Below are 26750 nucleotides of genomic sequence, written 5' to 3'. Positions count from 1 at the left end.
GCTGGAGGATTGTCTGCAGCTTGAGGTCTTCAAACCACAATTTGAGGACTTCAGTGACTCAGACATAGGTCAGGGGTTTGTTACAAAAGTGGGTGGGTGAGATTCTGTGGCCTGCATTGTGCAGGAGGTCAGACTAGATGATCATAATGGTCCCTTCTGACCTTAAGTCTATGAGTCTATGAGCCGATATGCACAATAGCTCACCAAAGGAGGCATCTGAAGTCTCTACCATGTGCCAGCAGCTCAACAGTCAACTTAATGGGAGCAAGATGTTTGGGACAAAGTTGAAGAGAGATGTAAAATGTAGCATATGAGGCTCCAGAAATGTGGAAGTGAAGCTTGTCACCTGCGCCATGGCAATCCCTTCAGTTGGGCCAATCAGCACATAGAACAATGCACAGCTGGGGAGACAGGCAGTATTCACTGCCTGGGCCCACTGAGGGCATGAGAATTTACAAAGACCGAGAACCCTCAGCACAAGTCTCCAAAGAGAGACCTCCTCTGGAAGAGAAAAATGCTCTGTACCTACAAAGAAAGAGGAGAGGGGACAAGAGCTCCCTTTCACCCAGGAGGCAGCTGATAGTGCTTGTCTCAGGAACAGGAGATCATAGCCAAGCCTGGAGTAAAACCCTGGAAGGACTGTGGGGTGAGCGTTGCTCTACCAGACAGAAAAGTATCTCATTCAACGAGTCTAGGCTCTAGTCAACGTGGTATAATTTAATTGGCCATAGAACTATTTCTTTCTAACCGTTCTCCTTGCTACCCCTCGAATCTCTACTCTATGAAATCACTTGTCTTTAGTGTGACTATGAAGGGATCTAGAGCTGCGTGTTGATTGGGGCAGAGATGGGAGGTGGAGCTGGTCACCCTGGGACTCCGTTCCTTTGGGAGCAGCAAATCTGTGTCTGCTGTGAATGCCCAGCGTGACTGGGACTGGGTGCTTCAGGGGGACGCTCGGATGGCCGAGGGGTGCAGTGTGCCTATTGCCAACCTGGAGAGAGGTCACCCTTCTCCCAAAGGCTTAGAAGGCACGGCTTCCTATTTCTAGGGGCCCATGGCACTGCAGTGGGGCATCAGGGCCATCATAACTGCAGACGGAGAGCGCCCCCTACAGACACCCTCTACCTGCAATACACGCCTTTAACACCATGCTGGGGCACTAGGGTCAGTGCTGACTCAGCACAGGTCTTCACTACCTGCTACATCGGCGGGTAGTGATCGATCTATCGGGGATCGATTTCTCATGTCTACTGTAGACGCGATAAAATCGATCCCCAATAGCACTCCCCGTCGACTCTGGAACTCCAGCTCGCGAGAGACGGAAGCGGAGTCAATGGGGGAGCGGCAGCGGTCGACTCGCCCCCGTCCTCACAGCCAGTTAAGTCGACCTAAGATACGCCGACTTCAGCTACGCTATTCACGTAGCCGAAGTTCCGTAACTTACTTTGACATCCCCCAACACCATTGTAGACCAGGGCTCAGAAAGCAGAGCTTCCCAGCTCAATCCCTGCACCACCCACAGTGATGTCATGGATGCAAGTTACCTGAGCACACAACACCAGCATCTTCTCCATGGGTACAGCTATTCTCTCCCCAAGGCCGAGCCCTGCAATCGGAGAGGGCAGCTTCTGTCCCTGTGCAGTTCACGTTACCCAGCCAGATACGGCCTGACCCTCGTCCAAATCGAGCTCCTCCTGGGGCTGATAATGCTGCCCCGCAGCCCAGCTGCCTGCATACGACTCTGGCATCCTGTAAGTCCCAGCTGTCATCACACATGGTTCCCCACTGACGGTTGTGAAGCATCTCGACTCTCCCAGCGCAGTGACTCCTGCTATTCACCAGTCGGAGCTGAGCTACTTCTGAGATGTCAGCATCTGCAAATACCCAAGGGAAGAAACACTTAGGGAGGTTCCTGTGCATCTGATCTCTCGTGTCGCTGGGGAACGTAGCGCCTCCTGCCGACAGATCTGATCGGTCTCTGCACACTGCCACTACCTGTTGAAGGCTCCCCACCACTGAGCAGGCTAATCACTTGGGCAATGGTGAAGTTTGTTCACTCCCCTCCCAGCCAGCTCTCACCTAGTTAGGCTGACTGGATGGCAGTCTGACCTATTGCTCCCACTAGGGCTCTTTAAAAGATCACCCATTGCACTGTTGGCAGGAACCTCCTGGGGAGCAGATTTACACCCTCACTCCTGGCTCTGGTATTCATTCCAGTGTGATACTGTGCAGTGTTGCGGGGCAGACGTTGACATAAGCATCTTGGTGATTGGGAGCTGAACACAATCTCCCATGTCATTAGTGGTTGCCTCGAATTTACATGTGTTGGCTCCATAGTTCCCTGAAAACGTCACCCAGAATCCATCCCCCTTAGAACTGCCTGGAGTGCAGGGATGACTGGCAGGAACCTGCTGTGCACCAGGCTAACAATGGTTCCGACCAGCGCAGAGCCAATGCACACTTCCTACAAGCAGATCGGACCCCTCCTGAAGTAAACACCTGCCCCTGCAGTTCCTGCTGACTTGCCACATCTGACTTGGCAACATCGTTTTGTGGCAGCCATTGCTGCACTCATGTCTAGTGCTGCCAGCCCAGTTCCAGTCTCAGATGAATAAGGTTAATTAAGACTCTATTAGGAGAATTTTGGTTTCAGTGATCACCAGAGCTGAAATCACCTGCTGTGAGACAGTGTTTTTGGCCAGCCTGCTTCAGCACTGAGGTTTCCTCACTTAGAGCTGACAGTCACTAAGAGCTGGGAGGAGCTTCAGGAGAGCGACCTGCAGAGGTCACAGTAGAGAGGTCAGGGGCAGCAGAAGGTGAGGGCGAGTAGAGAGGTAAGTGGATGGCAGGTTGCTGCCACCAGATCAGCTAGGAGCTCTCCTCCCTGCCCCCATGGTGGGAGCTGAACTCACACAGGTGCACCTCTAAACTCTGGGTCTTCGCTAACCAAGGACAACCACTGTGAGTGGGGTGCGGTGGAGGGAGAAGGGAGTGGCATCTTAAAGGAAATTTTGGTTGCTGGACTCAAGAACCTGAGGCAAAATACACTGCCTAATATATTCTCAGGAAGATGTTTTGCTTATGGTTTCATGTTTATAAATCTTGTTTCTGGCAATTTCCCAAGTTAATGCCGGGGGCTTCCCTCCTCTTATTAAAAAGTTTCTTTTCTGCACTGAGACTCTGTGCTTCCAAGAGGGGAAGCTTTGCATCGTAGAAGCACCCAGGGGGAGGTGTGTAATTGTACCAGGTTACTGGGTGGATGCTCAAGCCGGATCTGTGTTATATTGCTGGAAAGGAACCTCTAGATATTGAACCCAGCCCTGGTCGCTTCCGACGCCACTGGCAGAAGGGTTACATAGATATCAACTTGTGACATACACAAAAGAAGAAGACTCCCCCCACTGACATGCAGCCACTTCTGGGGCAGGTCAAGGCAGCTGAGAAACAGGACATTGAAATATGTAAGCTGTGTAGTACAGGAAGTGAGGAAGAATTGGGTCTCCTCTGTCCTACTCTTTGGGAAGTTAGGACTTTAAGACAAATTCCCTGAAATGCAAATCCACCGGAACACAGTGATTAGGAATCGGACTCTTGAGAAACTGGCCCTGGATTTTAAGTTTGAGTGAGCGGCTGCAGGTTGCATTGACACCAACTCCAACCAATGGAAACTGCAGTTATCTATGTCTCCATTGTGCCGCAGAGGAGTCTGGCCCAGAGATAACTAGACGCCAACTGACAGAGGGCACAGGGATGCCTAGAGTTATACAGGGATCCCCTGGGGGAGATATATGCACAATAGCTCACCAAAGGTGGTATGTAAGGTCTCTAACAAGAGCCAGCAGCTCGCTGGAAAACCTAATGGAGGCAAGATGTTTGTATGGGACATAGCTGAAGAGAGCTGTAAAACCTAGAATATGAGGCTCCAAAAGTGTTGAAGTGAAGCTTTTCACCTGCGCCTTGGTAATCCCTTTGGCTGAGCCAATCAGCATATAGGACAAAGCACAGCCATGGAGACAGGCTATACTCACTGTCTGTGCCCAGTGGGGGCCTGAGAATTTACAAAGACAAAGGACCCTCAGCACAAGTCTCCAAAGAGAGACCTTCTCTGGGAAGAGACAATGGTCTGTACCTACAAAGAAAGAGGAGAGGGGGCAAGAGCTCCCTTTCACCCAGGAGGCAGCTGACAGCATTTATCTCAGGAACAGGAGATCACTGCCAAGCCTGGAGTAAAACCCTGGAAGGACTGTGGGGTGAGCGTTGCTCTACCAGACAGAAAAGTATTTCTTTCAATGAATCTAGGCTCTAGTCAGCGTGGTATGATTTTATTGGCCATGGAAAGGACAGTTACCTTTCCGTAACTGGCGTTCTTCGAGATATGTTGCTCAGATGTATTCCACAGTAGGTGTACGTGCTCGCCACGTGCACCAGTGCTGGAAGTTTTTCCCTTAGCAGTACCCATAGTGGGGGAGCCCCGCTGCAACCTCTGGAGTGGTGCCTCTATATCGCGCTATAAGGGGAGCTGCGCACTCCCCCCACCCTAAGTTCCTTCTTTCCAGACAACTCCGACAGAGGGGAAGGAGGGCAGCATGTGGAATACACCTGAGCAACACATCTCAAAGAACGCCAGTTACGGAACAGGTAACTGTCTTTTCTTCTTTGAGTCATTGCTCGTGTATTCTACAGTAGGTGACTCCAAGATATACCTGATGGAGGCAGGTAGGAGTTTAAAGGTTACCGGGGCGGAGCACCGCCCTACCAAACCTGGCATCATCCTGCGTTTGGGAGACGATCGCATAGTGCGATGAGAAGGTTTGGACAGAGGACCATGTAGCAGCCCTGCAGATGTCCTGAATAGGGACATGAGCCAGATAGGCAGCGGATGAGTGAGCCTTAGCTATAGAAGGCGGGGCAATCCCTGCCATGTCATAACAAGTGCGTATGCATGAGGTATCCAATGGGAGATCCACTGGGTGGATACTGGTCGCCCCCTCATGCGCTCGGCATAAGCAATGAAAAGCTGAGGGGATTTACGGAACAGCCTGATTCAGTCTAAGTAAAAGGCCAATGCTCTACGCACATCTAGCATGTGCAGGTGTCGTTCCTCATTAGAGGCATGGGACTTAGGACAGAGGACTGGGAGGAAGATGTCCTGATCCATGTGAAAAGCCGAGACCACCTTTCGCAGAAAAGCTGGGTGCGGGTGGAACTGGATCTTATCCCTATGGAAGACCATATATGGGGGTTCGGAGGTCAGGGACCTAAGCTCCAAGACCCACTGGGCTGAGGTGATAGCTACCAGAAATGCCACTTTATACAATAAGTGGGACCAAGAACACATGACCAAGGGCTCAAATGGGGGCCCTGTGAGGCGGAAAAGCACTGGGTTCAGGTCCCAGAGCGGGACCGGGGGTCTAGTGTAAGGGAATGCCCGATCCCGCCCTTTGAGGTACCGAGAGGTCATGTGGTGTGAAAACAGTGGCCCTGCACCGGGAGGTGGAAAGCCGAAATGGTCACCAGGTGCACCCTGACCGAGGAGGGTACCAGCCCTTGGGTCCTAAGGGACAGGAAGTAATAGAGGATGAGCTGGATAGACGCGGAGGAAGAGGAAGAACCCATCTCCCTTGGCCACATGGAGAACCGATACCATTTGGTGAGGTAGGTTTGACATGTGGACGGTTTCCTGCTCCCGAGCAGGATTTGTCTAACCTCCTCCGAACACCTCCCCTCCTCCTCATTCAGCCACAGAGCAGCCAAGCTGTCAAGTGGAGCACAGCCAGGTTGGGGTGGAGGAGACGTTCTCCCTCCTGGGAGAGGAAGTCCAGTCAGAGCAGCAGCCTGCACTGGGGGTGGGCACTAAAAGCTGCAGTAGGGTCCCGTACCAATGTTGACAGGTTCAATCCAGGGCTATGAGGATAATCCGACTCCCGTCTGCCTTTACCTTCTGTAGGACCCTGCCTAACAGGGGGAAGGGCAGGAAGGCGCAGAAAAGGCAGCCCGACCATGAGATTAGGAACACATCCGATATCGCCCTTTCGCCCTCTCCCGCCCTGGAGCAGAATCGTGGGCATAGGCAATTCTGGACGGTGGAAAATAGATCTACCCAGGGAGTGCCCCACTGTAGGAAGAGCTGCCTGGCCACCTCCCTGTTTAGAAACCATTCATGTTGCTGGGAGAAGAACCTGCTTAGGCGATTTGTGAACATATTGCTCCTGCCGGGTAGGTGAAAAGCCCTCAGATGGACGTTGTGGGCTATACAGAACTCCCACAGGAGCTGGGCTTCCTGGCACAAGGCCATGGAACACGTATCCCCTTGTCTATTGATATAATACACCGCGGTCATATTGTCCATGAGAACCCTGACCAGCTTCCCCCTTAGGTGCTGGCTGAAGGCTACACACGCCAGGCGTTCTGCCCTGAGCTCCGACATTTATGTGCAGATGCAATTCCGAGGGCGACCATCTGCCCTGGGTTTTGAAGCTCCCCATATGGGTTCCCCATGCCAGGTCCAAGGCGTCCAACACCAGATCATAGAATATATAGAATATCAGGGTTGGAAGGTGTATCTAGTCTAACCCCCTGCTCAAAGCAGAACCAACACCAACTAAATCATCCCAGCCAGGGCTTTGTCAAGCCTGACCTTAAAAACCTCTAAGGAAGGAGATTCCACCATCTCCCTAGCTAACCTATTCCAGTGCTTCACCACTCTCCTAGGGAAAAAGTTTTTCTTAATATCCAACCTAAACTTCCCCCACTGCAACTTGAGACCATTACTCCCTGTTCTCTCATCTGCTACCACTGAGAACAGTCTAGATCCATCCTCTTTGGAACCCCCTTTCAGATAGTTGAAAGCAGCTGTCAAATCCCCACTCATTCTTGTCTTCTGCACACTAAACAATCCCAGTTCCCTCACCCTCTCCTCATAAGTCATGTGCTCCAGCCCCCTATTCATTTTTGTTGCCCTCCGCTGGACTCTTTCCAATTTTTCCACATCCTTCTTGTAGTGTGAGGCCCAAAATTGGACACAGTACTCCAGATGAGGCCTCACCAATGTCAAATAGAGGAGAATGATCACATCCCTTGATCTGCTGGCAATGCCCCTACTATACAGCCCAAAATGACATTAGCCTTCTTGGCAACAAGGGCACACTGTTGACTCATATCCAGCTTCTCGTCCACTGTAACCCCTAGGTTCTTTTCTGCAGGGCTGCTTCCTAGCCATTCAGTCCCTAGTCTGTAACAGTGAATGGGATTCTTCCGTCCTAAGTGCAGGACTCTGCACTTGTCCTTGTGCAACCTCATCAGGTTTCTTTTGGCCCAGTCCTCTAATCTGTCTAGGTCCCTCTGTATCCTATTCCTACCCTCCAGCGTATCTACCCCTCCTCCCAGTTCAATGTCATCTGCAAACTTGCTGAGAGTTCAGTCCATGCCTTCCTCCAGATCATTAATGAAAATATTGAAAAAAACGGCCCCAGGACCGACCCTTGGGGCACTCCGCTTGAAACCGGCTGCCAATTAGACATGGAGCCGTTGATCACTACCCGCTGAGCCCGGCGATCTAGCCAGCTTTCTATCCACCTTATAGTCCATTCATTCAGCCCTTACTTCTTTAACTTGCTGGCTAGAATACTGTGGGAGACCGTACCAAAAGCTTTGCTAAAGTCAAGGAATAACACAGCCACTGCTTTCCCCTCATCCACAGACCCAGTTATCTCCTTATAGAAGGCAATTAGGTTAGTCAGGCATGAACTTGCCTTGGTGAATCCAGTCTGACTGTTCCTGATCACTTTCCGCTCCTCTAAGGTCTTCCAGAATTTGATTCTTGAGGACCTGCTCCATGATGTTTCCAGGGGACTGAAGGTGAGGCTCGCTGGCCTGTTAGTTCCCAGATCTCTTTCTTCCTTTTTAAAGATAGGCACTACATTAGCCTTTTTCCCAATCATCCGGGGACCTCAGCTGTCCTTAGGATTTATGGGCCCTACGGGATTATCAAAGAGAGAACCCTGGAGAAGGAGAATTGCTGAAGCAAAGCCACCAGGGTCTCTGAGGTTTCCCTGGGCTTCTCGCCGTCGGCCTGCTGGCCTGATGTCGTCATCTCTCTCTGTAGTCACCATCTCCCCATCACCTTGACCAATAGTCTGAGGTCCTGCAAAAGCTCCTTTGTGATGTCACTGCACATCCCTCTCTTGCCTGTGCTAATGTCTGCCCCTGGCCGGAACTTTGGAGGTTTGAGCTACTCCCCTGTGGATCACGACCTCCCCCGTTCGCCATGAGTTTTCAGAGATAATGGCCAACGCTCTGCAATCATAATCCGCCAACGTCTTTAGCCACCCTCGGATGGCAGCGCATCCGCCCATGGACTTGTGCTATCCAGTTTTTCTAATAGTCTCGAACCACTTCGTGTCCTCCACAGAGGGCTGGTCAATTCTCCCATACTAAATTGTGCTGCCGCAGAGCAGGGCAGTCTGGGAGCTGACCTTGTTGACAGACAGACAAAAACAGCATGAGTACATTAGCTTTGTCCACATCCATCTTGTCCACTAGGTTGCCTCCCTCACTTCAGTAAGGGGTCCACACTTTCCTTGACTTTTCTTGTTGCTAATATACCTGAAGAAACCCTTCTTGTTACTCTTAACATCTCTTGCTAGCTGCAACTCCAAGTGTGATTTGGCCTTCCTGATTTCACTCCTGCATGCCTGAGCAATATTTTTATACTCCTCCCTTGTCATTTGTCCAATCTTCCACTTCTTGTAAGCTTCTTTTTTGCATTTAAGATCAGCAAGGATTTCACTGATCTCGTAAGGGAGGCGGTTCCCAGAAGGGGATACCCTGAAGCATGTTGCTCGGGAGGGACCACCATTGCAGGTCGACTACTACATTGGGTGGCAACGTGACGACCTTGTCTAGGCCATCCCTGGCCTGGGAATACTGAGAGGCCAACCAGAGTTGGAGGGGCCTCATCCTGAGCCTGGCATGTCGCACCACGGTGGTGCATGCTGCCATAGGGCCTGGGATTTGAAGGCACACCCATGCTGTGGTCACCGGAAAGGCCATGACCGAGGTGATGAGACCTTTGAGCGTCTCAAACCTGTCCTGGGGGAGGGAGGCCATGGCTACCAGGGAGTCTAACAGCGCTCCTAAGAAGTGTATGCGCTGAACCGAGACTAACGTGGACTTTTCCTTGTTCACCACTAGGCCTAGACTCGTGCAGGTATCTAGCAGGAATTCCATCTGCGCCTGCACCTTAGACCGAGACTTGCCCTTGAGCAACCAGTCATCCAGGTAGGGGAAGATCTGCCGCCTGTTCCTGCTGAGGTAGGCTGCAACCACCATCATGCATTTGGTAAAAACCCTGCAGGCTGTGGAAAGGCCAAAGGGAAGGACCGTAAACTGGTAATGGTCTTTCTCTACCAGGAAGCGGAGGAAGTGCCTGTGACCCTCGAAAATGTGGATATGGAAGTATGCATCCTGGAGGTCCAGGGATGTGAACCAATCCCCCGGCTGCAGGGACGGAATAATAGAGGCCAGAGACACCATACGGAATTTGCAGCAAATCAGAAACTGGTTGAGATTCCATAGGTCAAGGATGGACTTGAGACCGCCTTTCACCTTCGAGATCAGGAAATACCAGGAGTAAAACCCTTTGCCCTGGAATTCCCGAGATACCCTCTCCACCATGCCTAGGTCAAGGAGGCATGTCACCTCCTGATTTAGGAGGAGGGCGTGTTCCGAGTCCCCATGGACTTTATTAACTGGAAGGTTTCCCCGCCAACAGGCCAAGTGGTCCCCCGCAACAAGTCAAAAATGCCTCTTCCCTTGCCTCTTGCCCTTTGAGGGGCTGGGGTGTGGGGCCAAACGGGACTGGCGCTGTGACCTGCGCCTCTGGTCCCTAGGCCTTTTTGGCGGGGGCTTATATCTGCTTCTTACGGGGGGATCCAAGAGCTGTGGCCTAGATTCATCCTTGGCTGGCAGAACATACAGACCAAGAGTCTGCAGGGTGGTGTGGGAGTCTTTCATCCCATGCAGACGCGTATCCATTTGGTCCGCAGATAATGCTTTGCCGTCGAACGGCAGGTCTTGCATCAAGGACTGGGATTCCACGGACAGCCCCGACAGCGAAAGCCACGACGCCCGTTGCATGGAGATAGCCAAGGCCATCGAATGTGCTGCTGTGTCAGCTGCATCTGAGGCCACCTGGAGCGCTGCTTTCGCCGCTGTCGCACTCTCATCGACTAGAGTCCAGAATTCCTTCCTGTCCTTCTCTTGGAGGGATAGCTCGAATTTAGGCAGAGACCCCCAAAAGTTAAAGTCACAGCTGCTCAGAAATGCCTGATGGTTCACCACTCTGAGCTGGAAACTCGCAGAGGAATAAACCTTTTTTCCAAAAGTATCCAGCCTCCTCGCATCCTTGTCTTTGGGGGTGGGCGTGGGCTGGCCGTGTCTTTCACGGTGGTTAACCGATTCCACCACCAGTGAGTTCGGGGCAGGGTAAGTGTAGAGATACTGATGCCCCCTTGTTGGCATAAAGTACTTCCTCTCTGCCTTCTTAGAAATGGGCGGCAGAGGGGCCGGGGTTTGCCACAGAGCAAGCGAAATATTGACTACCCCTTGGGGAAGCGGTAGAGCCACACGGCCTGGTGCCGAGGAGGACAGGACATTAAACAAATTGTCCACCGGTTCCTCCATCTCCTCCGCCTGGAGCTGGAGGTTGGTGGCTACACACCGGAGAAGCTCCTGATGAGCTTTGAAGTCCTCCTGAGAAGGAGGAGGCAGCGCTGCTGTGGACTCATCTGGTGCCATCAAAACGCCTGGTACTGCACCTAGGCCATCGGGTGGTGCCAGTAGGTCACATGCCATGTCCGGTCCGGGTGCAGTGCCGGTGGTTCGGCGCCTGATGACTGGTCCCGGTGCCAAGGCAGAGACGCTGAGGGCGCTTGGGATGCCCCAGCCATGGAGCCGGGCCCCGGCGGCACCATTGTCCTTGCCATGGTGCCCCTTGCCACTGTGCTGGCTGAGGCCCAACCAGGGTTATACGTTCCTGAGGGATGGTGCAGCCTGGGGAAGGATGGCCAGGAGCTGAGACTGATGTGACCGAGGATCACATGGTGCCGTAGGAGCAACTCGATCGGTGCCGTCCATTTTGGGTCCGACCCCGGGATTTAGACCTCGACGACAATGAGACATAGACATCGGAAGTGCTCTCTCTGGACTCCTGTTGGCGACCGCGGCTATGACGCGTTGGTGCCGGTGACTTTCGGGATGCACTCTGAGCATGGAGCGTGCCGTGGTAAGATCTGCGGTGCCTATGGCATCACAACCTGCTATCACTGCGGCTGGACGAGAAGCGTCGATGCTTTCTGTCCTGGCACCTATGGCCCCTGTGACTGAGGAAGACTCCAGCAACTCACTCCCAGGCGACCCCGACAACAGAGTAGAAACGTGACGTGGGCTACGGGAAGGCCCCGCGGATCGCGCAGAGATCTCAACCTGTGACCTGGCCAGTGAGGGCTCGCAGGCACCCGGCAGCAGCTTTCCTCGGGACTGGGGCCCCAACTCGGGTGGCCCGCTTGGTACCAGCATGACGAGGATGTCGCGCGCTGCCTGAGCTGCCTCCGGCGTCGATGGAATCCACATTGTCGGGGATGCACGTGCTGACGGGGCCGGACTACTCTGCTCCACATGAGTCGGAGGTCTGGGTCCCGAGGGGGATCGCAGGCTGCCCAACTCGGGTCTGGCCTCACCCCCGTCCTTTTCCTGGTGCCACTGGGTCTTGCCTTGCTTCTTGGAGGGGGAGCGGTGCCGACTGGTGGATGAGGCCTCACTCTGAACCAAGGATGTGGTGCCCAGAGCCGGGTCGGGTCGGCGCACCAGTACCGGGGCCAGAGCCGACTCCATCAGCAGAGCCCGGCGTCGAATCTCTTGTTCACACTTAGTCCGGGGTTTGAAGGACTTACAAATTTTATAGCACTCACTTATATGAGTCTCGCTCAGACAGCGAAGACACTTGGAGAGTGGATCGCTTCTGGGCATGGAATTGTGACAGGAGTTGCATGACTTGAAGCCTGGGGCTCGGGGCATACCCCGAGCCAGGCTACTAACTGGAGAAACTAGTAATAGTCGAAGATCGTACTACTAAGGAAGACACTACAGCAAAGCTGGAGTACAAGTTCCGACTACCTTCGCTGGCGGCGAGAAGGAATTGAGGGTGGGGGAAGTACGTAGCTCCCCTTACAGAGAGATATAGAGGTGCCATTCCAGAGGTTGCAGCGGGGCTCCCCCACTACGGGTACTGCTAAGGGAAAAACTTCCAGTACCGAAGCACGTGGCGAGCACGCACACCTACTGTGGAATACACATGAGCAATCACTCGAAGAAGAACCATTTCTTTCCAGGCCCTCTCCTTCCTACTCCTCGAATCTCTACACTCTGTGAAATCACTTGTCCTTGGTGTGACTATGAAGGGATCTAGAGCTGTGCGTTGACTGGGCAGAGATGGGAGGTGGAGCTGGTCACCTTTGGTCAGCCCCCTCCCCAAGGCCTAGAGGTCACGGCTTGTGTGGCCTGTGGCCGAGGGAGTCAGGGAGATGCCCCCCAGCGGGCACAGACAAGGCTTCCTCATGCTAGGGGCCCATGCCTCCGCACTGGAGTATTAGGGCCAGCACAACTACAAATGGAGAGCGCCCTCTACTGACACCCCCTATCTGCAATACAGGCCCTTGGCACCATGCTGGGGCACTGGGGTCAGCGCTGACTCAGACAGGAGAGCTAGGTCTGTGCTGAAAGCTTCCCAGCCTGATCCCTGAACCACCCACAGTGATGTCATGGATGCAAGTTACCTGAGCACACAACACCGGCATCTTCTCCGTGGGTACAGTTATTCTCTCCCCAAGGCAGAGCCCTGCAATCGGAGAGGGCAACTTCTGTCCCTGTGCAGTTGACGTCATCCAGCCAGATACGGTCTGACCCTTGCCCAAATCGAGCCCCTCCTGGGGCTGATAACGCCGTCCCACAGCCCAGCTGCCTGCATACAACTTCAGCATCCTGTAAGTCCCAACTGTCATCACACACGGTTCCCCACCGATGGCTGTGAAGCACCTCGACCCTCCCAGCACAGTGACTCGGGCTGTTCACCAGTCGGAGATGAGCCACTTCTGAGATTTCAGCGTCTGCAAAAAGCCAAGGGAAGAAACACTCAGGGACTTTCCTGTGCAACTGACCTCTCTTGTCGCTGTGGAACACAGCCCCTCCCACTGACAGATCCGACTGGTCTCTGCACACAGCAACTGCCTGTCAAGGGTTCCCCACCACTGGCCAGGCTAATCACATGGCCAATGTTGAAGTTTCTCCACTCCCCTCCCAGAGAGCTGTCACCTAGTTGGGCTGTCACCTAATTAGGCAATCTGACCTACTGCTCCCACTAGACGTGAAGGTGTGGATAAAGGACCACGTTGCTGCCTTGCATATTTCCTGGGTAGGGACCTGTGTCAGGAATGCTGCGGATGACGCCTGCGCTCTTGTGCAGTGCACCGTAAGTGGAGGGGCTGGAATTTTAGCCAGGTCGTAGCAAGTCCTGATATAGGACGTGATCCATGATGAAATGCGCTGAGATGAGATCAGAAGCCCCTTCAGCCTTTCTGCGATTGCAATAAAGAGCGGTGGTGACTTACAAAATGGCTTTGTGCGCTCAATGTAGAATGCTAGGGCACACCTGATGTCCAGAGAATGGAACATGTGCTCTATGTTACTGGCATGTGGCTTAGGAAAGAACACAGGTAAAAATATGTCCTGGTTCACATGAAACTGGGAGACTACCTTTGGCAGAAACACAGGGTGAGGGCATAGATGCACCTTGTCTTTATAAAAGACCATATGAGGGGCTCGGAAGTCAGAGCTCTGAGCTCAGTTACCATTCTGGACAAGGTTATGGTCACCAGAAAGGCCACCTTCCAGGAAAGGTAGGACAGAGGGCAGGTCGCCATGGGCTTGAAAGGGGGCCCTATGTGCGTGGCCAGAACCAGGTTGAGGGCCCACTGAGGAATGGGCTGTGGTATCTGGGGATAAAGTCTGTTCAAGCCCTTGAGAAACCAGCCCACCATGGGATTACCAAAGACTGACCTACCCGCTGCGATATTGGCTAGTGTCATTCGGTTGCACAATCCAAGGAGCAGATTACATGTCAGAGGCTGTGCGTGAACAGCCCAGGAGTAGGGGTTCTCACAGCAAAGCAGGGTAAAGCTGGCTCCCAGAGTCAAGGATTGGAGTGACCTAGCACATAACTGGTCCAGATAACACCACAGGGGAATGTCACAGAACCAAGGATTTAAGAATCTGAAGCGCTTTCCAAAATCTGAGAGGCAGACTGTGTGGAGCATGCTTTCAGAAGTCTTAAAAGAGCAACACTCCAATGTGGAAACTACAGAACCTGAATCACTGAAAAAGAAAATCAACCTACTGGTGGTGGCATCTGACTAAGATGATGAAAATGAACATTTGTCGGTCTACTCTGCTTTGGATCGTTACTGAGCAGAACCCATCATCAGCATGGACGCATGTTCTCTGGAATGGTAGTCAAAGCATGAAGGGACATATGAATTTTTACCGCATCTGGCACATAAATATTTTGCTACACCAGCTACAACAGTGCCATGTGAATGCGTGTTCTCACTTTTGGGTAACATTGTAAACAAAAAGCAAGCAGCATTATTCCCTGCAAAGGTAAACAAACTTGTCTGTCTCAGCAATTGGCTGAATGAGATGTAGGACTGAGTGGACTTATAGGATCTAAAATTTTACATTGTTTCATTTTTGATTGAGGCTATTATTTGTAAATTGTTCCACATTTTTAAGTTCAACTTTCCTGATACAGAGATTGCACTACCGTACTTGTATGTGGTGAACTGAAAATAATATTTGTTTTCTTTTTTACAGTGCAAATATTTGTAATCAAAAATAAATATGAAGTGAGCAATCTACGCTTTGTATTCTTTGTTGTAATTGATATCAATGTATTTGAAAATGTAGAAAACATCCCAAAAATAAAATAAATGGCATTCTATTATTGTGTAAAGGCATGATAAATTATGCAATTAATCATGCTTCATTTTTTATCTCACAATTAATCACAATTATCTTTTTAATAACTTGACAGCCCTACTGCCCACCACTATCATGCAGCAACCTGTGGGGTGGAACAGGGTAGATGAGAGACAGGTCACAGAAACTCATGAGTCGTGTAGAAGAGGAAGTGAGGAAGAACCCTGTCTCCAGTCACAGCAGTGGGGCATATTACAAGTTCATGGGTAATTAGCTGAAATGTAAATCACCTGAAGTAACATGGATAGGAACCCCACACTTCATACAGGGATCCCTGAGTGGCTGCAGGATCCATTCAACCCCAAATCTCACAAATGGGATGTGTGGTTACCCAGCACCCCATTGTGCTGTAGCGGGGAAGGTCTCTCACTGAGCCCCCCATACTGCTCCCTGCAGCACAGGAATGTAGAACTGTGTGGGGAAAATGGGGTCAGCACTGATACCATGGCAAACTGTGAACTCGAAATGGCTCCCAGCAGTACAGGCCGTTAGCACCATGCTGGGGCACTGGGGTCAGCGCTGACTCAGACAGGAGAGCTAGGTCTGTGCTGAAAGCTTCCCAGCCCAATCCCTGCACCATCCATAGTGATGTCATGGATGCAAGTTACCTGAGCACACGACACTGGCATCTTCTCCGTGGGTACAGTTATTCTCTCCCCAAGGCCGAGCCCTGCAATCGGAGAGGGCAACTTCTGTCCCTGTGCAGTTGATGTCATCCAGCCAGATACGGTCTGATCCTCGTCCAAATCGAGTCCCTCCTGGGGCTGATAATGCCATCCCACAGCCCAGCTGCCTACACACAACTCCGGCATCCTGTAAGTCCCAGCTGTCATCACACACCGTTCCCCACCGCTGGTTGTGAAGCACCTCAACTCTCCCAGCACAGCGACTCGGACTGTTCACAAGTCGGAGCTGAGCCACTTCTGAGATGCCAGCATCTGCAAACATCCAAGGGAAGAAACACTCAGAGAGGTTCCTGTGTATCTGATCTCTCGTGTGGCTGGGGAACATAGGATCTCCTGCCGACCGATCTGACAGGTCTCTACACACAGCAACTGCCTGTCAAGGGCTCCTCACCACTGATCAGGCTAATCACTTGGGCAATGTTTGTCCACTCCCCTCCCAGCCAGCTCTCACCTAGTTAGGTTGTCATCTAATTAGACAGATTGGACGGCAGTCTGACCTACTGCTCCCACTAGAGCACTTAAAAAGATCACCCACCCACCCCCGCACTGCTGGCAGGAACCTCCTGGGGAGCAGATTAACAACCTCACTCCTGGCGCTGGTATTCGCTCCAGTGCGATACTGTGCAGTGCTGTGGGGCAGACACTGGCATTAGCATCTTGGTGACCGGGAGCTGAACACAGTCACCCGTGTGGTTGTCTTAGCCTGACATCAGCATTGAATTTACATGAGTTGGTGCTATAGCTCCCTGAGAACGTCACCCAGAGTCCATCTCCCTTAGAACTGCCTGGAGCGCAGTGACGCCTTGCAGGAACCTGCTGTGCACCAGGCTGACAATGGTTCTGACCAGTGTAGAGGCAATGCACACTTCCTACAAGCAGATCAGCCCCCTCCTGAAGCAAACACCTGCCCCTGCGGTTCCTTCTGACTTGCCACAACTGACTTGTCTACATCACTTTGTGGCAGCCATTGCTGCACTTGTGTCTAGTTCTGCCAGCACAGTACCAGCCTCAGACGAATGATGGCAGAGCTGGACTGGATTTTCAGAAGCCTTAACTTGTATCTGCCCATTTACAACCAGGGGCGCAGATCCTGGACTAGGTTTAAAGAGCCTCTGACTGGATTGGCCACAGGGACTGCTGCAATGCAGAGATTTTGCTTAGCCCAATCTTCTCACTGTGCCTGTGAGGCAGCAATACAGACAATCACATGTGGTAGAGGAGAGCCCGTTTAGAAGACTGTATCTAAAGGATGCACAGTCAGATGGCTGAACAAGCTAGAGGTAAGCATGGTACGAACGAGCTCTCCCCTGATAGCTAGAGATGAGCTGGGGATGGGGAAAGGCTTCAGGAGCAGATGGTATTTACATGAACACACCCACTCTGCCTAGGTACCCAACAGACAGAGCTGTGTTGGCTGGTTCTGGGTTACAAATCACTGTAGTACTTGAATGCAGGGGTAGTGAAATGTTGTTATCCTGATTGTCTGAGTAAAGGGCAGCAGAACTGTGCTTAGCCTGCCCTGACTGAGGGGGTCACCCACAACTGAACTGAACCCACTAACCGAGGGGCTCAGACGTAAACAGAATCAGAATGAGCTCTACTCTGATATCTGGTGGTGAGCTGTGGAAAAAGACTTCAAGGGCGGATCTTGTTTGCATGGGCACACTCACCCTGCCTAGCATGATGGATTGCTTGCCCAAATGATCACTTTGGTTACTGTGGGATCCCTAGTCTTTCTGTTATTGGGGCAGGAGTAATGAAGTGTTGTTATCCAGATTATGTGAATAAAGGACAGTAAAAGAGAAAGTTACTCACCTTGCAGTAACTGAAGTTCTTCGAGATGTGTGTCCCTGTGGGTGCTCCACTCTAGGTGACGGTGCGACCCGGCGCCGTTGATCAGAGATTTTCAGTAGCAGTGCCTGATCGGGATGCATGCACTCAGTTGATATCTCCCGTTCCGTTGGAATCTTCCTGAGTGTGTGCGCCCCGTACCCTCCTCAGTTCCTTCTCTACCGTGGAGGAATCATACTAGTACTCCAAAGTAGAGGGGAGAAGGGCAGGGAGTGGAGCACCCACAGGGACACGCATCTTGAAGAACTTCAGTTACTGCAAGGTGAGTAACTTTCTCTTCTTCTTCGAGTGCTGTCCCTGTGGGTGCTCCACTGTAGGTGAATGTGAAGCAGTACCCACGATGGTTGGTGGGATTTTGGAGTTGTATGAGGAACAAAGGTAGACAGTACCATATGGCCGACTTTGGTGTCTGCCGTCGTATCCCATGTGATAGCGTAATGTTTGGCAAATGTGTGGTCAAATGTCCACATGACCGCCTTGAATATGTCTGTGGGGGAAGGCAAAGGATGTTGACATTGCTGTAGTAAAATGAGTCCTAACACCCTCTGGTGGTTGAACATTCTGGGTCTGATAGCAGGATCTGATGCAGGCAGAGATCCACTTGGGGAGTCTTCGCTTAGAGACAGCATCACCCTTTGATCTCTTGCTAGGAGAAACAAAAGTCTAGGGGATTCACGAAATGGTTTAGTTCTGTCAAGGTAGAATGCACGAGCCCGTCGGACATCGAGGCTATGTGATGCAGCTTCCTGTGGAGTCATGTGAGGGTTGGGATGGAATACAGGTAAGTGTATTGACTGGTTAAGGTGGAAGGTAGACACCACTTTGGGGAGGAATTTGGGGCGGGTCTGTATGGTAAGCTTGTGTTTAGAGAAAATGGTGTAGGGAGGGTAGGTCATCAGGGCGCTTATTTCACCAACCCTTCTTGTTGACGTTACGGCAACCAAGAAAGCCACTTTCCTGGACATGTGGAGCAGGGATGAGGTGGCCAGGGGCTCAAAAAGGGGTTTCATAAGAGCGCTGAGAACTAGGTTGAGACTCCAGAAGGCTACTAGTGAATGAAGCTCAGGGTAGAGATTTTGCAGGCCCGAGAGGAAGCATTTCATAGTGGGGCGTGCGAAAGTGAATAGCTGTCCAGAATGTCATGGAAGGTGGTAAGAGCCGTGAGGCATACTCTGATAAAACTGACTAAAAACCCGTCCTGTTTTAGTTCGAAAAGATACTGTAAGATGTCAAGGAGGGTTGCAGTCTGGGGTATTAGGCATCTGTGGAAGCACCAGATGGAGAAGAATTTCCACTTTTGTAGGTAAGTCTTAGGAGTGGAATCCCTTCTACTGTGCAGAAGGACATGTCAGACCTGCTCTGAACAGGCTAATTTGTGGGATTGAAACCATGAAAGAACAACACCATCAGATGAAGTTTCCAGCGCTGTGGATGAAGAAGCCGACGGCAGTTCTGGGAGAGGAGATGTGGTCTGTCGGGGAGAGGATGGGGAGGATGGATGGAGACGTATAGCAGGTAAGGATACCATGTCTGCTTGGGCCAAGCTGAGGCAATAAGTATGACCCGGGCTTTGTCCTCTGTGATGTTATGTAGAACCCTGTGTATGAGTGGAATCAGTGGAAAAGCGTACATGTGGGAGTTGTTCCAAGGAATGAGGTGCGTTTCAGTGTGCCGCTCTGGAACAAAATAGATGGCATTTGCAGTTTTGGGAGGAGAGCTATCAGGGTATCAAGGGATGTAATTCCCATTTGTGTTTCTCAGAGAAGTGTCTGCTGAGTGTGTTGGCGGTAGTGTTGTGACATGCGGGCAGGTAGGAATCGGTGACTTTTATGTGAAGATGTATGCATCAATTCCATAGTTTAATGGCTGTTGTGCATAGGGAGTGAGATTGTGCTCCTGCCTGCCTGACAGCTTGGAGTTCAAGGAGATTGATGTGCAGATGCGTCTCTGATAGGGACCAGCGACCCCGTGCCTTGTGGTCGCCTAAGTGCGCTCCACGATCTATCTGGGAAGCAACCGTCGTCAGCATGAGTACTGGGGAGTGTCGAAGGAAGGGAACGTCCGTGCATAGGTTCTCTGGTTTTGTCCACCAATGTAAGGAGGCCAATACGTTCGGTGGCGGAGTCAGTGTTATGCAGAAACTATGTCTGCTGGGTTGGATGAATGCATATATGGAAATAGGCATCTTGTAGGGTGAAGGCTGTGGACAAGTCCCCTTGTGCAATGCGGGTATTATTGTGCCCAGTGTGACCATCTTGAATTTTTGTACATATACAAACTTGTTCAGTTGGTGTAGGTCCAATGTAGGTCTCCACTCCCCACCTTTCTTTTGGGAGTAGAATCCTTTTCCCCGATGTTGCATCAGCACATGTTCAACTGCATCTAGGTGGAGAAGATGAGCCACCTCCACGCAGAGAAGGTGCTAATGAGAGGGGTCCATAAGAGGGACAGGGAAGGGGAAAGAGTGGGCGAGGAAAATAGGAAAAGGATGGAGTAACCTGACTGAGCTATTTCCAGGACCCAGTGGTCCTGTGTGATCTGTTGCCAGACATGGTGGAAAGTCTGGAGGCGGTAGCCAAATGGGAAAATAGGCAGCGAAGTCAAGGGGTGGTTGCATATTCCCCCAACCAGCACTTCAAAATTGTTTGTTACCCAATGGTGGGAAGAAATTGGTTGCACCTGGTTTTGCCTGCGTCTAGGAGGTCTGCTGTGATTTTTCCCAGTGTCATATGGTCTGGACTGGGGTCGGTGATATTGTTGTGTGTTGGGCCTTTGGTAAGGTTGACACCCTTGTTTCCTGGGGAGGGACAGGTATGTGCCCAATGTGCGCAAAGTGGCTCTAGAGTCTTTCATAGTGTGAAAGATTTCATCTGTTTTTTGTTTGTTTATTTTTTTGAAAAGAGGTTATTTTTGTCAAAGGGGAAACTCTCCACTTTGGACTGCAAATCTTTGGGGATACCGGATGCCAAGAGCCAAGAAGACCAGCACATCACCACTGCAGTGGTGCGGGCGGCTGGATCAGTCATGTCCATGGATGCTTGTAGTGCCATCCTAGACACCAACTGATCTTTGGTGAGGACTAACTGGAAGTCCGCTCTCCTGTCCTCCGGTATATGGGAGGCAAATCAAAGAACTTGTTGTAGTTGCCATGGTCATAGCTTGCAAGGAGAGTAGAATAAATTTGCAATTCTAGATTGCAGAGTAGAAGAGTATAAACCTTGCGGTCCGGGAGGTCAAGATGTTTGAGGTCCTTGTCCTGCAGAGTGGGCCGGTAATGTGGCTACTTTGTCTGTGCATCGCTGCATCAACCACAATAGAATTGGGTTGTGGGTGGGAAAATAAGAAATCGATGTCCCTCGCAGGCACGTAGTATTTATGTTGATCTTTCTTCCGTGTTGGTGGAATGGAGGAGAGCACCAGCTGGTTCTAAGAGAGCTTTCTCTATGGGTAATGCTATCTTTGAAGGTGCAGAGGGTTGGAGGATTTTGAGAAGCCTATGTTGTGTCTCCAGACTTCCTCCAAAGGGATGTCCTGGCTGAGTGCCATTCTCTTAAAAAGTTCCTGGAATTGCATAAAGTCGTCCATGTTTTGTGGAGGTGGAGGCATAAGGGTGACTTCTGCGGCTGATGGCGAGGCAGGAGCCAGTAAAACAGAGAAGGGGTCATAGCCCACATCTTCAGGAGGGGGTTCAGGAGCTCTAGATGTTGATAGACCTGGGATATAGGCATAGGAGTTGCTTGCGGTTCGGTAGAATGGGCGCAGGGAGAAGTGGTGGCAGGAGCCGACCACGGGTACCACAGAGGCCAGCACACCGGGTAGGAAAAAAATGGGTCCCAGCCACTGGGGGACAAAGTAGGGAAACTGAGGCTGATTCTTATGATGCCCCATGTCTTGGGGTATGTATGGCTCCGGTGTGGGGGGGAGGACTCAGGCAGGGAGAACTCTGCCTGCTGCTGTGTGCCATTCTCATTATCAGTGAAAGTATCCAGGTCACGTGGGAAGAGCTGCTGTTCAAACAGTGAATGCTCCCTATCCCGGAGCGGAGAGTCAGGCTTAGGGGCCACAGAGATATCCTGCTGATGCAGGAATTGTTGCTGCTCCTTAGGTTGGTGTGCTGCAGAGCGTCAAGTCTGAGTGGCAGCCCGGAGTGATTTTAGTTTCACTTTTGCAGGAGCCAAGAGCTGTTTATGAGAGCCCCGCAGGGGGTCTGAATCTGCTGGGGGTAGCAGGCAGGCTCAGTGCCGGAGGTGGAGCTCGTTGTCGGCACCGGGTCCATTGTCGGTGCTGGGGAAACCGGTGCCGAGGAGAGCTTCTCACTGCAGGAAGTAGGGTCCCTGCTTTAGAGCCCCATGAGAGTTGCCTGTAAAGTGCAGGGGCAGTCAGAGTTGCCTGCTCTCTGTGCTGATAGCACCAAGGGTAAAGACCCTGTAGGAGATCCTTTACCCTCTTGAGTGTCTCTGAGAGGAGACATTAGGGCTTCCTGCCTCTTCACGTGAGAGGGTGAAGCCGGGCTCCTGGTCGGTTCTGACCTGGCAAGGGAGCAGGTTTACTGCCCTGCAGAATAGGCAGCACCAGAGCTTCTTGCCTCTGCTCCAGAGAGGGTGAAGCCATGCTCCTGGTCTGTTCTGCCTTGGCAGGGGAGCATGAGGGGGAGGGTGTACTGCCCTGCTCCATAGGCAGCTCCAGAGATTCTTACCTCTGCTCCAGAGAGGGTGAACCCATGCTCCCGGTCGGTTCGGAATGTGCCTGCAGATTTACTGACTCATGTACCTCCATGGCCGTGTGTTCACTGGAATGACACAGGCTCCTCGGTGGTATGACAACCTATACCTGGGCAACATACCGGTTCAACTGGCCAAGAAGCTACTACTCAAAGTAGTCCTGGCCACTGCTTCTGCATCTGCCTCCGTTCATAACAGCATCACTAAAGGCCGCATCCAAGTTCAACTCTCCAATAAAACCATCACTTAACTGAAGGATCCGGTTCGTAACGCATCTTACAATCCCAACTCCTGGTAAACTCTTGTACAAATACAAACTTTTGTGCTTCTATATTTGTGTTACTAACCTCTGTTGTCATGTGTGGGTACTTTAGACACATGCTTAAAAATCTCACTAGGCTTCCTACCTTTGCCCCCTTCCCTCAACCCCCCTCTTCCTCCCTTCACCCACCTCCCTTAGGTAACCCTAAGACAGATCATGTAAACCAAAGCATTTAAGTATTGACTACATCCCGCCTGGGAGTTCGAGTTGTCAAACAGGAGGGAACTGGTAGGCAAGAGTTAAAAATTCAGTTAGCAGCTGAGGCAGAAACCCACATAACTAACAAGCAGGCCCAGGGACAATGGCAGATGTAAACACCTGAAAACTTAAATGGTCAGATGTCCACCCAGTAACTCGGCCTCTCAGTAAGGAAGAACAGTACAAACTCTCCACGGCTCTCCAGATATCAGTGAACACTCACCCCTACCCCCACCCCCACCCCACCCCTTCGTCTTCAGGTTAGCCATAAATAATTGATGTAATCAGGATGGTTTCTGTGCGTATGCTCTGTTCCTGTCATTATCATGTTAAGTGTTCTTTCCCTCCCTCTCTCTCTCTGAAACAATGTTTGTCTCTGTAACTACATAATAAATGCAAATGGATTAATAAGAAAATGTGTATAACTGGTCACAGTAACATCATACTTTTGAAGCTGTTTATCAGTCTTCCCGGTACCATCAATAAACCTCTTCAGTCTCTGCTGCCTGATTCTTGGGGGAAAGAATCCCCTTGCTTCAAGACGCCAACAGGCAGAGGGCACAGAGATGCCTAGAGTTATACAGGGATCCCCTGGGTGAGATACCTGCACAATAGCTCACCAAATGTGGCATGTGAGGTCTCTACCAAAAGCCAGAAGGCTGTTGGTCCATTTAATGGGAGCGAGATGTTTGTATGAGACATAGTTGAAGACAGATGAAAAAAATGTAGAATATGACGCTCCAGAAGTGTTGAAGTGAAGCTTGTCACCTACGCCATCGCAATCCCTTCAGCTGAGATGATCACAGACCAAAGCCCGGCCGTGGAGACAGGCTATATTCACTGTCTGGGCCCAGTGGGGGCCTGAAAATTTACAAAGACAAAGGTCCCTCAGCACAAGTCTCCAAACAGAGACCCCCTCTGGGAAGAGACAATGCTCTGTACCTACAAATAAAGAGGAGAGGGGACAAGAGCTCCCTTTCACCCAGGAGGCATCTGACAGCATTTTTGTCAGGAACAGGAGATCACAACTTAGCCTGAAGTAAAACCTTGAAAGAACTGTGGGGTGAGCATTGCTCAAACAGACAGAAAAGTATCTTCTTCAATGAGTCTAGGCTCTAGTCAGCGTGGTATGATTTTATGGGCCATGGAACCATTTCTTTCCAACCCTTCTCCTTGCTACCCCTCAAATCTCTACACTCTGTGAAGTCACTTGTCCTTGGTGTGACTATGAAGGGATCTAGGGTTGTGTGTTGATCGGGGCAGTGATGGGAGGTGGAGCTGATCACCTTGGGACTGTCATCCTTTGTGAGCAGATCTGCGACTACTGTGATGCCTAGCGAGACAGGGAATGGGTGCTGCAGAAGGACACTCAGAGAGCCGAGGGGTGAAGCGAGCATATTGCCAACCTCGACAGCGGTCACCCCCCTCCACAAGGCCTAGAAGGAAAGGCTTGTGTGGCCTGTGGCTGAGAGAGTCGGGGAGCTGCCCCCAGCAGGCACAGACAAGGCTTCCTCATCCTGGAGGCTCACGGTACTTCACTGGGGCATTAGGGCCAGCACAACTGCAAATGGAGAGCGCCCCCAACTCACACACCCCCTACCTGCAGTACAGGCCCTTAACACCATGTTGGGCACCGAGGTCAGCACTGACTCAGACAGGAGAGCTGGGTTTGTGCTGAAAGCTTCCCAGCCCAATCCCTGCACCACCCACAGTAACGTAATGGATGCAAGTTACCTGAGCACACAACACCGGCATCTTCTCCATGGGTACAGTTATTCACTCCCCAAGGCTGAGCCCTGCAATCAGAGAGGGCAACTTCTGTCCCGGTGCAGTTCACGTCATCCAGCCAGATACGATCAGATCCTTGCCCAAATCGAGCCCGTCGTGGCGCTGATAACGCCGTCCCACAGCCCAGCTGCCTGCATACGACTCCAGCATCCTGTAAGTCCCAGCTGTCATCACACACAGTTCCCCACTGCTGGTTGTGAAGCACTTCGACTCTCCCAGCACAGTGACTCCTGCTGTTCACCAGTCGGAGCTGAGCCACTTCTGAGATGCCAGCGTCTGCAAACACCCAAGAGAATAAACACTCAGGGAGGTTCCTGTGCATCTGATCTCTCGTGTCGCTGGGGAACGTAGCATCTCCTGTCAACAGATCTGACTGGTCTCTGTACACAGCAACTGCCTGTCACGGGCTCCCCACCAGTGACTAGGCTAATCACTTGGGCAATGTTGAAGTCTGTCCACTCCCCTCCCAGCCAGCTCTCACCTAGTTAGGCAGACTGGACAGCAGTCTGACCTACTGCTCTCACTAGAGCACTTAAAAAGATCACCCCCTGAACTGCTGACAGGAACCTCTTGGGGAGCAGATTTACACCCTTACTCCTGGTGCTGGTATTTGCTCCAGTGCAATACTGTGCAGTGGTGCGGGGCAGACACTGGCATAAGCATCTCGGTGATTGGCAGCTGAACACAGTCACCCATGTCATTGGTGGTTGCCTTAGCCTGACATCAGCATCGAATTTACTTGTGTTGGCTCCAAAGCTCCCTGAAATCGTCACCCAGAGTCCATCCCGCTTAGAACTGCCTGGAGCCCAGAGACACCTGGCAGGAACCTGCTGTGCACCAGGCTGACAATGGTTCCGACCAGTGCAGAGGCAATGCACACTTCCTACAAGCAGATCGGCCCCCTCCTGAAGCAAACACCTGCCCCTGCGGTTCCTCCTGACTTGCCACTACTGACTTGGCAATATCGTTTTGTGGCAGCCATTGCTGCACTCCTGTCTAGTGCTGCCAGTCCAGTACCAGTCTCAGTCCTTACAGAGGGGCACCAACTCTGGGATAGAGAGACTGGTGCTGATGCATTTTCAGAAGCCCTAACATGTATCTGCCCGTTTACAACCTGGGATGCAGATCCTGGGCTAGGCTTAATGGGCCCCTGATTGAACTGGCCGGAGGCACTGCTGCAGTGCAGAAACGTGGCTTAGCCTGATCTTCTCAGCATGCCTGTGGGGCAGCAATACAGACGGTCACACGTTGTGGAGCAGAGCCCACTTAGAAGACTGGACCTTGAGGATGCACAGTCAGATGGCTGAACAAGCTAGAGGTAAGCAAGGTGGGAATGAGCTCTCCCTTGATAGCTAGTGATGAACTGGGGAGGAGCAAAGGCTTCAGGACCAGACTGTGTTTACATAAAGATAGCCACTCTGCCTAGGTATCCTGCCAACAGAGCTGTGTTGGCTGGTTCTGGGTTACAAATCACTGTAGTACTTGAATGCAGGGGTAGTGAAATGTTGTTGTCCTGATTGTCTGAGTAAAGGGCAGCAGAACTATGCTTAGCCTGCCCTGACTGAGGGGGTCACCCACAACTGAACCGAACTCACTAACCAGGAAGCTCAGACACCAGAACCCTATCAACAGTGAGCCCGAATCAGCAGGTAGTGATCCATATATCGGGGATCAATTTGTCGTGTCTAGTGCAGATGCGATAAAATCAGTCCCTGATGGCACTCCCCATCAACGGAGCTCCAGCTCATGAGAGGAGGAAGCAGAGTCGACGGGGGAGCCTCACGGCCAGGTAAGTCAACCTAAGGCCTGGTCTACACTAGGCGTTTAAACTGAATTTAGCAGCATTAAACCGATTTAAACCTGCACCCGTCCACACAATGAGGCCCTTTATATCAATATAAAGGGCTCTTTAAACCAGTTTCTGTACTCCTCCCCGACGAGAGGAGTAGCGCTGAAATCGGTATTGCCATGTCGGTTTAGGGTTAGTGTGGCCGCAAATCGATGGTATTGGCCTCCGGTCGGTATCCCACAGCGCACCATTGTGACCGCTCTGGAAAGCCACCTGAACTTAGATGAACTGGTCAGGTAGACAGG

At 51.6% G+C, this 26750-nt stretch overlaps 2 protein-coding genes across 2 annotated transcripts in view; one reads left to right on the top strand and one right to left on the bottom strand.

Annotated features, from left to right (window-relative positions):
* Positions 1 to 26750, top strand: part of LOC116835240 (scavenger receptor cysteine-rich domain-containing protein DMBT1-like) — a 633172-nt gene that overhangs the window by 312842 nt on the left and 293580 nt on the right. The gene's annotated exons all lie outside the window — the stretch shown is intronic.
* The window catches only part of LOC116835294 (scavenger receptor cysteine-rich type 1 protein M160-like), a 225170-nt gene that overhangs the window by 156495 nt on the left and 41925 nt on the right, over positions 1 to 26750 (bottom strand). Inside the window, 4 exon segments of the mRNA XM_075071406.1 lie at positions 1545 to 1874; positions 12834 to 13163; positions 15699 to 16028; positions 24603 to 24932. Coding sequence (XP_074927507.1) covers positions 1545 to 1874; positions 12834 to 13163; positions 15699 to 16028; positions 24603 to 24932 — 1320 coding nt within the window.

Source organism: Chelonoidis abingdonii, chromosome 11 (assembly GCF_003597395.2).
Source record: "Chelonoidis abingdonii isolate Lonesome George chromosome 11, CheloAbing_2.0, whole genome shotgun sequence".
In the NCBI taxonomy this organism is placed as follows: Eukaryota; Metazoa; Chordata; order Testudines; family Testudinidae; genus Chelonoidis; species Chelonoidis abingdonii.
This window is presented reverse-complemented; position numbering and strand designations above follow the sequence as displayed.